Source organism: Hyperolius riggenbachi, chromosome 2, assembly GCF_040937935.1.
Source record: "Hyperolius riggenbachi isolate aHypRig1 chromosome 2, aHypRig1.pri, whole genome shotgun sequence".
NCBI lineage: Eukaryota > Metazoa > Chordata > Amphibia > Anura > Hyperoliidae > Hyperolius > Hyperolius riggenbachi.
The window spans coordinates 337,542,165-337,559,058 of NC_090647.1; the positions used below are offsets into that span (position 1 = coordinate 337,542,165).

The window sequence follows — 16,894 nt, forward strand, 5'->3', positions numbered from 1 at the left end:
ATTACACACACCAAGCTAAAACAACAGGCAGCTAGAGGGTTGTTCACATGTCTTCAGGGAAGCAAAATCAGCAATGGTTCATAACTGCATTATGTAAAGAATAAAGGGAACCTAAACTGAGAAGGATATGGATTTTTCCTTTTAAAATAATACCAGTTGCCTGACTCTCCTGCTGATCCTGTGTCTCTAATACTTTTAGCCACAGCCCCTCAACAAGCATGCATATCAGGTGCTCTGACTCAAGTCAGACTGGATTAGCTGCATGCTTGTTTCAGGTCTGTGATTCAGCCACTACTGCAGCCAAAGAGACCAGCAGACTGCCAGGCAACTGGTATTGTTTAAAAGGAAACGTTCATATCCCTCTCAGTTAAGGTTCCCTTTCAAGTAGTTATCTATTGCCCCTTACTGGTGATTTTATACCAAACATGACTGCAGCTTTTAAAGGGAACCCTAGGTGAGAGGGATATGGAGGCTGCCGTATTCATTTCCTTGTAAACTGTGGTAGTTGCCTGGAAGCCCTGTTGATCTTCTGGCATAAGTAGTGTCTGAGTCCAAACCCTGGAACAAGCATATGGCTAATCCAGTAAAACCGGAGTCAGAGTACCCGTTCTGCTGCATGCTTGTTCAGGGTCTATGGCTAAAAGTGTTAGAGACACAGGATCAGGAGGACTGCCAGGCAACTGGTATTGCTTAAAAGGAAATAAATATGGCAGCCTCCATATCACTCTCACCTTTGAGTTCCTAAGCTCTACTCTTAGCTGTAAACACATAAGCAAGGTTCTACAGTGCATGTGCCCAGTCATAACTAGCCCAGCCAGCACTCTACTGCACATGTGCAAGCTCATTTGTAGAGCAAGAAGGTTAACAAACAGGTTTGCTTATGTACAAGATACAGAAGAGCTCCAGCAGAACAACCAACAAGTGTGAGCCTGCCATCACTCTTGTGTTTACAGCCAGGAGTTGAGAACAGGACCACAAACCCAAGTAGGAGAAACCATTTACAATTGTGCAGCATTAGTGGCGGATAACCTACCACAGGTATCCTTCAATATATTTATGTTACATGTACTATTTTCCTTTAAGGCGAAATTCCACTTTTTCCTGCTAACTATGTAAAAGTAATCCCTTTGAGTTTTTTCACAGAAGAGGGTTTCACACATTGGCCTCAATTCACTAAGATCATACTGGAGATAATAAGGCAAGAGAAAACTTACCTCCACACAGTGAGAGAGTTATCTTATCTCTTCATTCCTTAAGGTACCTCCTCTGTAGTTAATTTACCTCCTCTGTAGTTATTTTACCTCCTCTGTAGTTATTTTCACACGCAGTTAACTAATAGCCTGTCTTTAACTCTGGAGTTATTTTAAGGATTGGAGAGTTAACTTAAAGACAGAAGAGTTAACTTTAGGTTTGCCTGAGGTAAAATGTTTCCTGAATACTACATGCCTTATCACCATGGTAACAACTCTAGAAACGTTATTAAAGACAGGCGATAAGCTTAGTGAATTGAGGCCATTATCAATAAAATATCTTTTAAACACCCAACCCACCTGGCCCTATATGCAAAATCAATCAATGTATTATTATTATTATTTAGTATTTATATAGCGCTAACATCTTCCGCAGAGCTGTACAGAGTATTTTGTCTTGTCACTAACTGTCCCTCGGAGGAGCTCACAATCTAATCCCTACCATAGTCATATGTCTATGTATGTATCATGTAGTGCAGAGTTCCCCAACCCTGTCCTCAAGTACCACCAACAGTACATGTTTTACAGAAAATGACAAACATGCACAGGTGAGGTAATTAGTGTCTCAGCAGAGCTGATTAACTACCTCTGTGGATTTCCTCAAAACATGCACTGTTGGTGGGCCTTGAGGACAGGGTTGGGGATCCCTGGTGTAGTGTATGTTTCGTAATCTAGTGCCAATTTAGGGGAAGCCAATTAACTTATCTGTATGTTTTTAGGATGTGGGAGGAAAACCCACATAGACACGGGGAGAACATACAAACTCCTTGCAGATGTTGCCCTGGCTGGAAATTCCAACATGTCAAATCACACTTTTACTCCATAAACTGAACAAACTGATCACAAGTGAGTTGATTGAATATGTTGGCACTATATGTTGGCAGTTTCTATCAAAATAAATTGGTCAGAAATCGATCAGAAAAACTGATGTATAATATGTAAATTGGCTGTGTACAGGTGCAGTGAGCATTAGACCCCCAATATCTGCAGGTGTGAATGGGTGGGAGCAGGTGCCAGGAGCATTTGGGAAACTTATGGGGGTGGCCGTACTTATACACTTAACCTTTAAAAGAAACCCAAGGTAAAAATAAACGGATCAGATAAACAATTCTAATGGGCAGCCTAATCCTAAAATGTAGGTTATTAGAATCCCACAATTTTAGTCTCTGTGTATCAGCTAAAAAATACTTTTGTCTGAACTGAATGATACAGTCCTTCTCACAGTTTTAAAGAATACCCGAAGTGACAAGTGACATGATGAGATGGATACGTATATACCTGATATTTAACACTTTCAGGCAGAGAAAGAAAAAAAGGAACACAGCATAGTTATTTGTGTGCTAGGCACTGTACATACCCATGTCTATCTCATCATGTCACATGTCACCTCGGGTATCCTTTAAGCCAAAATATATAAACTATTGACCTTTTCTATCAATACCCTGCACTCAGAGGCTATTCTCTTCTAAAAAAAATAAAAAAGTTTTATGGCTGTAGGAGCTCTTTCACACTAGGAGTTGATCTGAGCGTTTTGACAGATCGCTCCTAGTTTGTGTTTAGAAAGGTAACATGAAAGTCCATTTGACTTTCATGTTAACTTTCACATTAGACAAAGCGTTCCAGAGCGTTACGTCACATTACATCTGGGAGCTTCGTACCGTCCAGCCGCATCGGTTTCCCATCGGTTAAGTTAGAACTTCCGCCGCTAATCAGCTTCCCACCGCAACTTCCTTATTTCACGCCGCAGGCAATTAACGCGTTCAGAAAATTGGCTCCCACACACGTTTGGTAATGTGAAAGAACCCTCATCCCTTATCAATGAGGATTACGCTATAGCGTGACTTGGTCCCAACTGGAGAGAAACTGTCACTTGCATACCTGATGTTTAACTTTTTCAGGTAGAAAAAGAAGAAAAAAGAACACAGCATATTTATTTGTGTGCTTGGCACTGTACATACACAGGTCTATCTCATCATATGACATGTCACCTTGGGTTTCCCTTTAAACAATAATCGCGCCCCCCTTCCGACTACAGAGTGCACAGAGACCTTTTGGAAAATATAACAACTTTTGTTTACAGAGTTCAGAAAGAGCTTTAGGAAAACAATAGCCTTTTATTAAATAGCAGGAATCAATTTCCCAGGTATATATAGGAAAACTAATAGAATATATATAACAACAAATGCTCCCACCTGCTTCAGTACATCCTGAATGATTTCTTCATACAGATCTTGTATAGCCATGCTAAGTGTTTCCGTACTAATACCCCTCAGAAATGTTGGTGATGTAACAAACTCAAGGAATTGCCAGACAGACATTCCTGATCCTACAGAGGACAACATCTCCCCCAACTCCATTTCTCCCACGTCTGAACGGGCTGCTGTCAGCAGCTTCTGTAGAAGGTACTGTACCTGTAAAAAGAAACAACAATAATTGATCTTGGTGTTATTTGAAGGAACCTGGAACAGGACATTTACTGAGTTTCGATAAACCAGATATTGAGAGAGCTCCCAGATACATTGTACATTTTTTTTTAAAAAAAAGTGTTCACTTCATAATAAACATTTACACACATATATGGCCTCAATTTACTAAGCTTCATCAAACACTTTATCGAATGTTAGATAATTTACCTCATGAGTAATATCTAATTTTGAATTCACTAAGGCGTTATAGATTTATCGATAAAACATTTGATAAATCTATAACACCTTAGTGAATTCAAAATTAGATTTTACTTGTGAGGTAAATTATCAAATGTTCGATAAAGTGTTCAATAAAGCTTAGTGAATTGAGGCCATAATGAGGCATAAACTGCTGCGTAAGGGACGGTTCTCACTTGTTAAAAAAACTTACCCGTTAGAGACGTATTTTTAAGATGCGCACAGAAGTGGATCCTAATGTTAAAAAATAGGATCCGCTTCTACTTGTTAAAAGAACAATGGCTCCGTTTCCCATGTTGCAGAAAGCAGAGCGCAGAGTCCAAACTTGATACATTTTCCCAGAACACCCGGAAAAATGTATGCAAAGAAAGCCTATGAAAACAGACCGTGTCCTTTCTCACCAGGCTTGTCGCTTTGCCTGCTTAGATCGCCACCGTGATGTAAATATTCACGTGTCTCCCCCAGTTCTGATGCCGCTGACTCTTCCACTCGGTCTGGGGACACGGATTGTTGGCCAGCAGAAGCATGGGGATTCCCACGGGGTTGTAAAAGACCATTGGGAAACCTCAGTAACTGGAAGGATTCTCATTGATTCATGGTGGACCAATGAAAATTCTTCCTATTGCTAGGGAGAATCAGACTATTGTCTCCTATGGGAAGCCCCAAGCTCCTGCCAACCTCCTGTCTTTATACCAAGGGACCGAGCGGCAGCGAGACATGTGAGTGGTGATCAAAGCGGACGTGAGTGGGGGGAGCAAATTGCTGCAAGCGGATGCAAAATGGACAGAGTGCAGCTTACGGTGTGCGTTTTGCATCCGTTCAAAGGTGAACCGACCCTAACAGATTTCATCTTCCTGGCATTGAAGATCTCTGCAGATGGGGACTGCAGCCATGAAATTAAGAGACACTTGTTACTTGGAAGGAAAGCTATGGCAAATTTGGACAAGATACTGAAGGATAGAGATGTCACCTTACCAACAAAGATTAAAGCTATGGTCTCCCCAGTAGTAACATATGGCTGTGAAAGTTTAACTAGAAATAAGATCATGTATAGAAAAATTGAGGCTTGAAGAGCTAACCAGTCAATACCTAAAGAAATAAGGCCACAGCGTTCACTAGAAGTGCTGATATTGCCATTACTTTGGTCAAATAGGCCAATATGCAAATCACTTTTTCTCCTGAATTTTCTCCTAGGTGATATTGTCTTACCTTGTCATAAAATGTTTTTTAAACCACCAGAAAGCAAGAAAATACTCAAAATCATTTTAACCACTTGCCGACCGCCCCCAGCCGATGGGCGGCGGCAAAGACTGGGCCCAAACGACCGCAATACGCTCATCGGCGGGGGCGGCTGCGGGAGTGGCTATGCGGCGATCGCGTCATTCGTGACGCGATCAGCCGCCGGGGACTGGCTCCGCCCACCGCTCGTAGTAACCCGCCGGCCGTTCGGAAGCGCCGGCGGGTTACTAGCACCCGGATCGCCGCATGTACATAGTATAATAGGCTTTGTAATGTATACAAAGCCTATTATACTGGCTGCCTCCTGCCCTGGTGGTCCCAGTGTCCGAGGGACCACCAGGGCAGGCTGCACGAACCCTAGTCTGCACCAAAGCACACTGATTTCCCCCCCCCCCTGCCCCCTGATCGCCCACAGCACCCCTCAGACCCCCCCCCTGCCCACCCCCCAGACCACTGTTTGCACCCAGTCACCCCCCTAATCACCCATCAATCACTCCCTGTCACTATCTGTCAACGCTATTTTTTTTTATCCCCCCCCCCCCCTGCCCACTGCCCCCTCCTGATCACCCCCCACCCCTCAGATTCTCCCCAGACCCCCCCGTGTACTGTATGCATCTATCCCCCCTGATCACCTGTCAATCACCTGTCAATCACCCGTCAATCACCCGTCAATCACCCGTCAATCACACCCTGTCACTGCTACCCATCAATCAGCCCCTAACCTGCCCCTTGCGGGCAATCTGATCACCCACCCACACCAATAGATCGCCCGCAGATCCGACATCAGATCACCTCCCAAGTGCAGTGTTCTCTCCTCTAAACACCCACTAATTACCCATCAATCACCCATCAATCACCCCCTATCACCACCTGTCACTGTTACCCATCAGATTAGACCCTAATCTGCCCCTTGCGGGCACCCAATCACCCGCCCACACGCTCAGATTGCCCTCAGACCCCCCTTTATCAATTCGCCAGTGCAATATTTACATCTGTTATTCCATGTAATAACCCACTGATCACCTGTCAATCACCTATCAATCACCCCCTGTCACTGCCACCCATCAATCACCCCCTGTCACTGCCACCCATCAATCAGCCCCTAACCTGCCCCTTGCGGGCAATCTGATCACCCACCCACACCAATAGATCGCCCGCAGATCCGACATCAGATCACCTCCCAAATCCATCGTTTACATCTCTTCTCTCCTCTAAACACCCACTAATTACCCATCAATCACCCCCTATCACCACCTGTCACGGTTACCCATCAGATTAGACCCTAATCTGCCCCTTGCGGGCACCCAATCACCCGCCCACACCTCAGAACGTCCTCAGACCCCAGCCCTGATCACCTCGCTAGTGCATTGCTTGCATCTATTTCCCCCCTCTAATCACACCTTGAGACACCCATCAATCACCTCCTGTCACCCCCTAGCACACCTACCCATCAGATCAGGCCCTAATTTGCCCCGTGTGGGCTCCTGATCACTCGGCCAAATCCTCAGATCCCCCTCAGACCCCCTTCCGATCACCTCCCCAGTGCATTGATTGCATCTATTTTCCCCTCTAACCGCCCCCTGAGACACCCATCAATCACCTCCTGTCACCCCCCTAGCACTCCTATCCATCAGATCAGGCCCAAAACATCCTGTCATCTAAGAGGCCACCCTGCTTATGACCGGTTCCACAAAATTTGCCCCCTCATAGACCACCTGTCATCAAAATTTGCAGATGTTTATACCCCTGATCAGTCATTTTGAGAAATTTGGTTTCCAGACTACTCACAGTTTTGGGCCCGTAAAATTCCAGGGCAGTATAGGAACCCCACAAGTGACCCCATTTTAGAAAGAAGACACCCCAAGGTATTCTGTTAGGTGTATGATGAGTTCATAGAAGATTTTATTTTTTGTCAAAAGTTAGCGGAAATTGGATTTTTATTGTTTTTTTCACAAAGTGTCATTTTTCACTAACTTGTGACAAAAAATAAAATCTTCTATGAACTCACCATACCCCTAACGGAATACCTTGGGGTGTCTTATTTCTAAAATGGGGTCACTTGTGGGGTTCCTATACTGCCCTGGCATTTTAGGGGCCCTAAACCGTGAGGAGTAGTCTAGAAAACAAATGCCTCAAAATGACCTGTGAATAGGACGTTGGGCCCCTTAGCGCACCTAGGCTGCAAAAAAGTGTCACACATGTGGTATCGCCATACTCAGGAGAAGTAGTATAATGTGTTTTGTGGTGTATTTTTAAACATACCCATGCTGGGTGGGAGAAATCTCTCTGTAAATGGACAATTGTGTGTAAAAAAAATAAAAAATGTGTCATTTACAGAGATATTTCTCCCACCCAGCATGGTTATATGTAAAAATACACCACAAAACACATTATACTACTTCTCCTGAGTACGGCGATACCACATGTGTGACCCTTTTTGCAGCCTAACTGTGCTAAGGGGCCCAAAGTCCAATGAGTACCTTTAGGATTTCACAGGTCATTTTGAGACATTTGGGTTCAAGACTACTCCTCACGGTTTAGGGCCCCTAAAATGCCAGGGCAGTATAGGAACCCCACAAGTGACCCCATTTTAGAAAGAAGACACCCCAAGGTATTCTGTTAGATGTATGATGAGTTCATAGAAGATTTTATTTTTTGTCACAAGTTAGCGGAAATTGATATGTATTGTTTTTTTTTTCACAAAGTGTCATTTTCCGCTAACTTGTGACAAAAAAAAAATCTTCTATGAACTCACCATACTCCTAACAGAATACCTTGGGGTGTCTTCTTTCTAAAATGGGGTCACTTGTGGGGTTCCTATACTGCCCTGGCATTTCAGGGGCCCTAAACCGTGAGCAGTAGTCTAGAATCCAAATGCCTCAAAATGACCTGTGAATAGGACGTTAGGCCCCTTAGCGCACCTAGGTTGCAAAAAAAGTGTCACACATGTGGTATCGCCGTACTCAGAAGAAGTAGTATATTGTGTTTTGGGGTGTATTTTTACACATACCCATGCTGGGTGGGAGAAATATCTCTGTAAAAGGACAATTGTGTGTAAAAAAAATCAAACAATTGTCATTTACAGAGATATTTCTCCCACCCAGCATGGGTATGTGTAAAAATACACCCCAAAACACATTATACTACTTCTCCTGAGTACGGCGGTACCACATGTGTGGCACTTTTTTGCACCCTAAGTGCGCTAAGAGGCCCAAAGTCCAATGAGTACCTTTAGGATTTCACAGGTCATTTTGCAACATTTGGTTTCAAGACTACTCCTTACAGTTTAGGGCCCCTAAAATGCCAGGGCAGTATAGGAACCCCACAAGTGACCCCATTTTAGAAAGAAGACACCCCAAGGTATTCTGTTAGGTGTATGATGAGTTCATAGAAGATTTTATTTTTTGTCACAAGTTAGCGGAAAATGACACTTTGTGAAAAAAAAACAATTAAAATCAATTTCCGCTAACTTGTGACAAAAAAAAAAATCTTCTATGAACTCACCATCCTCCTAACGGAATACCTTGGGGTGTCTTCTTTCTAAAATGGGGTAATTTGTGGGGTTCCTATACTGTCCTGGCATTTTAGGGGCCCTAAAGCGTGAGGAGTAGTCTTGAAACGAAATTTCTCAAAATGACCTGTGAAATCCTAAAGGTACTCATTGAACTTTGGGCCCCTTAGCGCAGTTAGGGTGCAAAAAAGTGCCACACATGTGGTATCGCCGTACTCAGGAGAAGTAGTATAATGTGTTTTGGGGTGTATTTTTCCACATACCCATGCTGAGTGGGAGAAATATCTCTATAAATAGACAATTGTGTGTAAAAAAAATAAAACAATTGTCATTTACGGAGATATTTCTCCCACCCAGCATGGGTATGTGTAAAAATACACCCCAAAACACATTATACTACTTCTCCTGAGTACGGCAATACCACATGTGTGGCACTTTTTTGCAGCCTAACTGCGCTAAGGGGCCAAAAGTCCAATGAGCATCTTTAGGCTTTACAGGGGTGCTTACAATTAGGCACCCTCCAAAATGCCAGGACAGTGAACACACCCCACAAATGACCCCATTTTGGAAAGTAGACACTTCAAGGTATTCAGAGAGGAGCATAGTGAGTCTGTGGCAGATTTCATTTTTTTTTGTCGCAAGTTAGAAGAAATGGAAACTTTTTTTTTTCTTTTTTTTGTCAGAAAGTGTCATTTTCCGCTAACTTGTGACAAAAAATAAAATCTTCTATGAACTCACCATGCCTCTCACTGAATACTTTGGGATGTCTTCTTTCCAAAATGGGGTCATTTGGGGGGTATTTGTACTATCCTGGAATTTTAGCCCCTCATGAAACCTGACAGGTGCGCAGAAAAGTCAGAGATGCTTGAAAATGGGAAAATTCACTTTTGGCACCATAGTTTGTAAACGCTATAACTTTTACCCAATCCAATAAATATACACTGAATGGTTTTTTTTTTATCAAAGACATGTAGCAGAATAACTTTCGCGCTCAAATGTATAGGAAATTTTACTTTATTTGAAAAATGTCAGCACAGCAAGTTAAAAAAGTCATTTTTTTGCCAAAATTCATGTCTTTTTTGATGAATATAATAAAAACTAAAACTCGCAGCAGCAATCAAATAGCAGCAAAAGAAAGCTGTATTAGTGACAAGAAAAGGAGGTAAAATTCATTTAGGTGGTAGGTTGTATGACCGAGCAATAAACCGTGAAAGCTGCAGTGGTCTGAATGGAGAAAAAGGCTCTGGTCCTTAAGGGGCGAAAAGACTGTGGTCCTCAAGTGGTTAAAAGTACTTTTTCACCAACTTTTGGGTTCTTTTTTAATTGTAAAATGCTGAAAAGTTATTTTAAACAGAACATGAAAATTAGCTCCTAGGAGATAATTTTTCTCCTGGAATCTCAGGAGAAAAAGTTAATTGCAGGCCTGCCCAATAGGTCGATCGCGATCTACCAGTAGATCGCGACCGCCTCCTGAGTAGATCCCGGCCGCATCCTGTCAAATTTGTAAGGTTAGCTAATACCACATAGCTGCGGCTGTCAAATTATGCTACCTAACAGCCGCGGCTATTGGAATTTGATGCCTGGCTGCATCGAGGAGAGAGGTGCAGCCAAAGGAGAGAGGCGTGGCTGAAGGGGAGAGGAGCAAATGGTGAGGCAGCATCTCCTCCCCCTTCACACTGTGTGAGACATGTACTTGTTGCACCTTGATGCAGACTCTGCAATTTTCAAAGTAGCTCGCAAGCTGAAAAAGTGTGGGCAACCCTGGTTAATTGCATATGGGCCATAATGAGAAGACTGGACTCTTTGGAGAAATCCTTGATGTTTGGAAAAACTGAGATCAAAACAAGAAGACAACAGATGCTAAGATGGATAGACAGCATATGTGAAGCTATGAACATGCCTATGCAACAACTGAAAGAAGCAGTGAATAATAGAGACGCCTGGTGTGCAAAAGTACATATGATCACAAAGAGTCATAGTCAACAAAACAAATGTAGAGGAGGATTGGCAGAGATGGAGCTGGAACTCCAGGTTTCTTGTTTCTAGGTAGGGAGGGCTGTCAGGTGTAAAGCGCCGTCTGTCTCACCACCTTACTGGCAGCCAGCATATTACTTATCAGTATGGGTTTCCATTCACATTTATTATACACATTATACACACTCCACATGTCTACACTAAGCATGCTTCAACAGAGGAAATTACATCGTACCGTCTGCTATATACTGGACTTGAAGAAAGTAAAATGACATGTGATCTAGTAATAGTATTTAGGAAGGACAAGATCTACAGCTATGTGCACACAGCAGACTTTTGTACTCTGAAACAACAGCGTTAGTTAACCCCACGTGTGTCATTGTTTGACATGTGGTGGTGTTAAGCAGTGGGATAAAAAGAGAGGGTGGCCCCCGCTGCTCTCAGATGTAGCTCCATATGGAGGCCACCTTTTGAACACCCATGCTGAACATTACTAAGTGCTCAGTCAGTCCACAGGAGGCGTACGAGATGAATCGGCGCCGGGAGACTTGGGCACACGATACAGCCGGTATATGGCTGATCCTGCTGCCGCACAAGTCCCGGCCGTGTTAATTACTATTCCTCCTCCAGGCCGCCATGGGTAGTGGGGATTGATGTAATTCGGCTCCTAGCTATTGCTATTGTGTTTTAAATGTAACTTCAGCTCCATCTTCTGACGGCGCCGAAGTTACTCTGTGCGCTGCTATAGCCGTAATTCCTATTATGGCCTATGGTGGCACCAGCTGCGCCCAAATCTCCTGCGCTGGCTTCTTAGTGTTCGCACGGGAGCCGGTGACAGGGGGTGAATGCACTGCCTTGAGCCTGCCATGGAAAAGAGCCCTAAACTGAGCTAAATACATATAAATTGCCACCCAACATGGCAGACACATTGATCCCTCTCTGATCGGAATTTGATCAAAGAGACATTGAATGCCTTCAGCACGCTGCACATTCGTTTTCAACAGATTTCAGTATGAAACCAAATTATTACAGTTTGATGCAGGGCAATGCTATGGGCTGTCAATCTACTGCTGTTCCCTCCCCACATCCGATCAATCAAGATTTTTTGTCTAGCCCAATTGATAACTTACATCAGTTTTTTGCAAAAATCAATCAAAATTACAATTGATGTGGCATGTTGTGCTATAAGAAATCTTGGGAGATTCGATCAGTGATTAAATCTGCCAGGAATCAAAGGGGAATATCTATGTGTGTCCATCTCGGAGAGTATGGTGGGTGTGGGGGAGTGGATAACAGGCTGTGCCAGGTCCTCTAATAGAGAGAAGCAGGGTAAGGGTGAGTGGAATGGATCATGCCCCCAGAATGGAGTGCTGTAATGACAGTACCTGGACAGAAATCCAGCAGTCAGCCCATCACTTGGTAATTATGAATCATTACTGAAAAAAATCTGTGTATATAATTGAGGTCTTCCTCTGCTGTTTATGTTTTCTTGACACTTAGTATATTTTTCTTGTTTTTTAGATACCATGATTTTATCTTAATCTTCATGAACGTCTATTTGCAACGCTATGACTCTGAAGAAGTAGCTACAAATAGCTACGAAACATGCGTTAGGCTGCACAGTTTATTGATATTCACATGATCATGGAAATTCAGTTTTACTGATGTTTATATACCTGTCTTTTATTCTATTAGAATAAATGTTATGTTTTACTGACATTCGATGGATTCTCACTGACCTATAAACCCTACATTGTTGTTTTGGTCTTTGTGATTCATCACCAGATGACCCAAAGATTTTATAATATTATTAAAGCATGGCACAATCCTATTTACCTTTCATATAGCTGTACTAAATATCTGCTGTGAAGATCAGGTGATATGTAGACAACTAACACGTATTAAAATTAATTATGACAATGCGAGCATCACCACAGTACTAACTCACTACCCAATAAGCAGATAAATGACGTAGAAAGCTGAAAAAGGAAATAGTGGTGTCGGTGGACTGCATGTGCAATATCATAGGAAGGGTCAGAATCGCAATCCTCTTACACATAGAACAGTTCCAATTATAGATGTTCTGTTTATTTATCTGCTTTGCTGGAGTTCCATTTCCTAAATTAAAAATACAATACAAACCAAAAAGCAGAAGTTGATTATACTTGTGCTAGCTGCAATGGTGTAATTTCTGGTTGGTTACAGCAGAAAAAAATGTAATTTTCAAACACCGTGCTGCTGTGATAATATTCCTTAGAATTACCTTTCATTTTTAAACCCTATGTGCTTTCCACACACTTTCTGCAGTTATGGATGGTTTATCATCAAGAAAATCTTGTTCATAAATATAGAGAAAGACTCTATTGGCTTGCATGTGCAGTTGTATTACAGTGTAACAGTGTAACAGTTAGGCCTCATTCCCCCCCCCCGGCATGTCAGTGCTTATCACTGAAGAATGAGTGCAGTCCTGCTCAGATATGACTTAATGTGACAGATGCCCCTCTCTACTGCCTGTGCCGAGCACTAGTGAGAACCTGACTGGCGCATGAGAGCAGCTGATGGGAGATGGATTCACCACCTTCAGAGCCCTATATTTAGCTAATCATGAAACACCCCTTAATTTAGCCAATCATCATATGCTAGATCAATATGGAGTTAGCTAAAACCTTGCTTTGAAGTTGTAAATCCTGCTATTGCCTCTAACCAAACACAAGTACAAGTTTATAAACCGTGTCTCTAGTGCTAATTTAAAAAACAAAACAATAAAAAAAAAAAAAACAGTAAACTTTTGCATCTGAGCAGAGAAGTTATAGACAGTTGTAGATCTGAGATAAGAAACAAAGAGGAACAATAAGTTTAGATAGTTGCTGTTTGAAAAGCTATGAAGAACAGTTCAGAAAAGAGTTGTGTGTGTATGCAAGTGTGTCAAGAAGGATGAAAAACAAAACCCCTGTAGTATACAGCCAACACCATAGCCAGCTGTTTTGGAAACTAAAAGTTAAATTGTAAGAGAAACAATTATTAAAACATATTTTTACATTGATAAGGAGAAATTTAGCATTTAATTCCATTATCGATTCAATGACATTTTTGTATTAGTGATTCTTTTGCACCATTTAAAAAGAGAGTCTGAAGCCAAATTAAAAATGGCTTTTAAAGAAAACCCAAGGTGGGATTAAATTATGTTAGTGGGGCACAGAGGCTGGTTGTGCACACTAACACCAGCCTCTGTTGCCCCATGGTGTGCCTCCAGGATCCCCCTGTGCGCCGCTATACCCCCCGCAGTGCTAGCGACACGCAGCGTGTCGCCAACACAATTTTTACCTCTGCCTGTCTGTTAGCGCCGCTCCCCCGCCTCCTCCGTATCAGCGCTACCCGCCCGCGTCCCTTCCCTCCCGCTGATTGGAGGGAAGTGACGAGGGCGGGTAGCGCCGATACAGAGGAGGCGGGGGAGCGGCGCTGACAGGCAGTGCAATGCGTTTTTTAATCAAATTTCTACTTGCAATTGTTATGTGCTTGCGATTTTGCTGCCGCTATCTTCCTGGTTTCCTGATTGTTTACCTAAATATGCAATGAAAATCGCATACATTGCGTTTTTCATGCATTTTTTTTTCAAACGCAGCGTGTAAAAAGCACAGCAGTCACTGCAATTGCGTTTTTCTAAAAACATCACAACAGTGTGCACAGGTCATCACGATTTTCATGATTTTTTCAAAAGAACTTTAAATTAACGCATGCAATTTTAAAAACGCAGTGCTGACGCAGCAAAAACAAGTCATCAGTGTGGGTAAGACTAGGTCCACACTGGTCCGTTCAGGATCGCGTTTTTCTAAACTTTTTTTTTCCTCCCGCCCCCCCCCCCCCCCCCCCCCCCGTTTTTCTAGAAATGCATTTTTGTAGCATATGTCTCCAGTTCCGTGGAAACATATGCCCAGCCGTGGAGGGAGAGGCAGCCACCATGCTGGAGGGGTATAGCAGGCAGGACGGGGGTGGCAACACGCCCCCCCCCCCCCTCTCCTGGGTTCCCCGTCCCCACTACCCCTCCAGCTACCGTATTAGCCACAAAACTTGTTACAATGTATACTTGTCACTGCCTGCAATGCTGCCCTCTATACTCCAGCAGCATTGCAGTCATTGATGCAGCCAGCAGAGCAAGTAGGAGGAGAAGGTAAGCGCCATGATCGTCGCTGCTATACATTTTAACAAGTTTTGCAGCATGTAGCTGGAGGGGGACCCAGGTAAGGGGGGCGTCCCCCCTCACTGCTGCCACCCCTGTCCTGCCTGCTATACCCCTCCAGCATGGCGGCCCCCTCTCCCCCCACAGACTGACACAGAAACGTATTCATTTCTGTGTCCATATCTGCCTGTGTAGAGGGGGATTTGTTTTACTATTGCCTGCCACTACCCCTGCATGTATCAGGATCCAGATCCGTTGCGTGAAAATGCAGTAGATCCGGACCTTCCGTTCAGGTTTTGAAAACGGGTCCCCGCAAACTAAGACGGATCTGGTTTTTTTATGGGTGAAGACAGCTGCTATCTAAATCACTGGTATTCATGGCTCCGGTTTTGATCCGGCTTGAAAAACGGAGTCACGGATACGTTTCCGGACCTAGTGTGAACAAGCCCTAAATGCAATAACAAAACTGCTAATTCAGCATCCCTACCACATTCTAATTTGGTTTAGGTGAAAGCTGCAAATTGTTGCACTAACAGCAGAACATTTTTTAAAATCTATTCACGGATTGTTGGATGACTTATAGGCTTTATATTTTGCTCTGTTCTCCAGAATAGGAGAACATTAATAAATCAAGTCCTGTCTTCTTACCTCATCTGGCACCATAATGAGTGGGTAGGTGTCTTCTGACAAGTAGTTGAAAAGGCACCAGAGACGGAAAGCATCTACATTCTGAAGCACTGTTCCAGCTGGTCGATAGTTCTTTTTGGCTGTCAGGGTCCAGCATAGTTCATGGAAGCTCTCTTTTACAAATGTACCTTCTACCACCTAAGGGAAATCAAATGGTAAAAGTTTAAAGGGGTTCTTTCGCGAAAAAAGTAGGCAGTTAAAAAATGTGACAGATGACAGGTTTTGGGCCAGTCCATCTTTTTAAGGGGGATTCTCAGGGCTTTCTTTGTTTTCAACAGCATTTCCTGAACAGCAGTTTAACTGCCAAAATGGCAAGATACCAGCCGGCCTCCCTAATCACTTGCACACTATTATGTCAGTTAGATTTTGCAACTGTTGTTCAGGAAATGCTGTTGAAAACAAAGAAAGCCCTGAGAATCCCCCTTAAAAAGGATGGACTGGCCCAAAACCTGTCATCTGTCACATTTTTTAACTACCTACTTTTTTCGCGAAATAACTCCTTTAAGAAAACCAAAATAAAATAATGTTACGGATAATAATTAAATAACCAAAGTACGCCATAAATCTAGGTAAGCTTGGTATGCCTTTGGACAAGGTCAGTTATGAACAAAGTAAATGGAAACTGACCAAGACTAGGACAATATTCAGTATATGATGCATTGTGGAAGATGGAGAACATGCAGCCTTTTAGATGAAAAGATGGTGTGAGGATGCCAGCGTACAGCAAGGTGGTGGTTTCCCATGTACACCCTGTGTATTACTAAACACAGCAGGTCTGGGGTGGTGTTATAAATGTAAGGTGATGTCCTATATACTAATACACGGTTTGCAATTATGTACGACATAGACAGAGCTGTACCTGCGCATGCACACAACCGCTGCCAACATCATGAATGTCACTGAGCAATGACGCCGCATTAAGCCACTGCCCACTGATGGCCACACTAAAGCCTGCGGCACTTGCAGTAAACCTCAGTAATCCACAACATGGTGACACCACACTAAGCCACTTCCCACAATTGCATGGATGCACTGGGGTTTACTGGTATTCCACATACAGCTCATTGCTTAAATCATATGGGCGATTGACTTACAGAGTCTGCACTGTTCTCAGAGTCCTGTTCAGTGTAACCAGACTCCATCAGACAGTGGTTTATTTGCAATATGCACCACTCTGTGCATTGCACGTTATGGTATATTCCACATAATATGCATTAAAAAGAGGAACCTGCACTGAACTAGGGCTTTAAAGTACACCTGAAGTGAGGGGAATATGGAGGTTGCCATATTTATTTTCTTTTAAAACAATACCATTTGCCTGGCAGCCCTGCTGATCTCTTTGGCTGCAGTAGTGTCTGAATCACACACCTGAAACAAGCATGCAGCTAATCCA

At 43.1% G+C, this 16,894-nt stretch overlaps 1 protein-coding gene across 2 annotated transcripts in view; it reads right to left on the bottom strand.

Annotated features, from left to right (window-relative positions):
- DEF6 (DEF6 guanine nucleotide exchange factor) overlaps positions 1-16,894 on the bottom strand; it is a 103,078-nt gene that overhangs the window by 46,134 nt on the left and 40,050 nt on the right. For both annotated transcript variants that reach the window (XM_068269405.1, XM_068269404.1), the window contains exons 3-4: positions 15,463-15,639; positions 3,443-3,661 (exon numbers count right to left, since the gene is read on the bottom strand). In XM_068269405.1, coding sequence (XP_068125506.1) covers positions 3,443-3,661; positions 15,463-15,639 — 396 coding nt within the window. The remainder of the gene's footprint in view (positions 1-3,442; positions 3,662-15,462; positions 15,640-16,894) is intronic.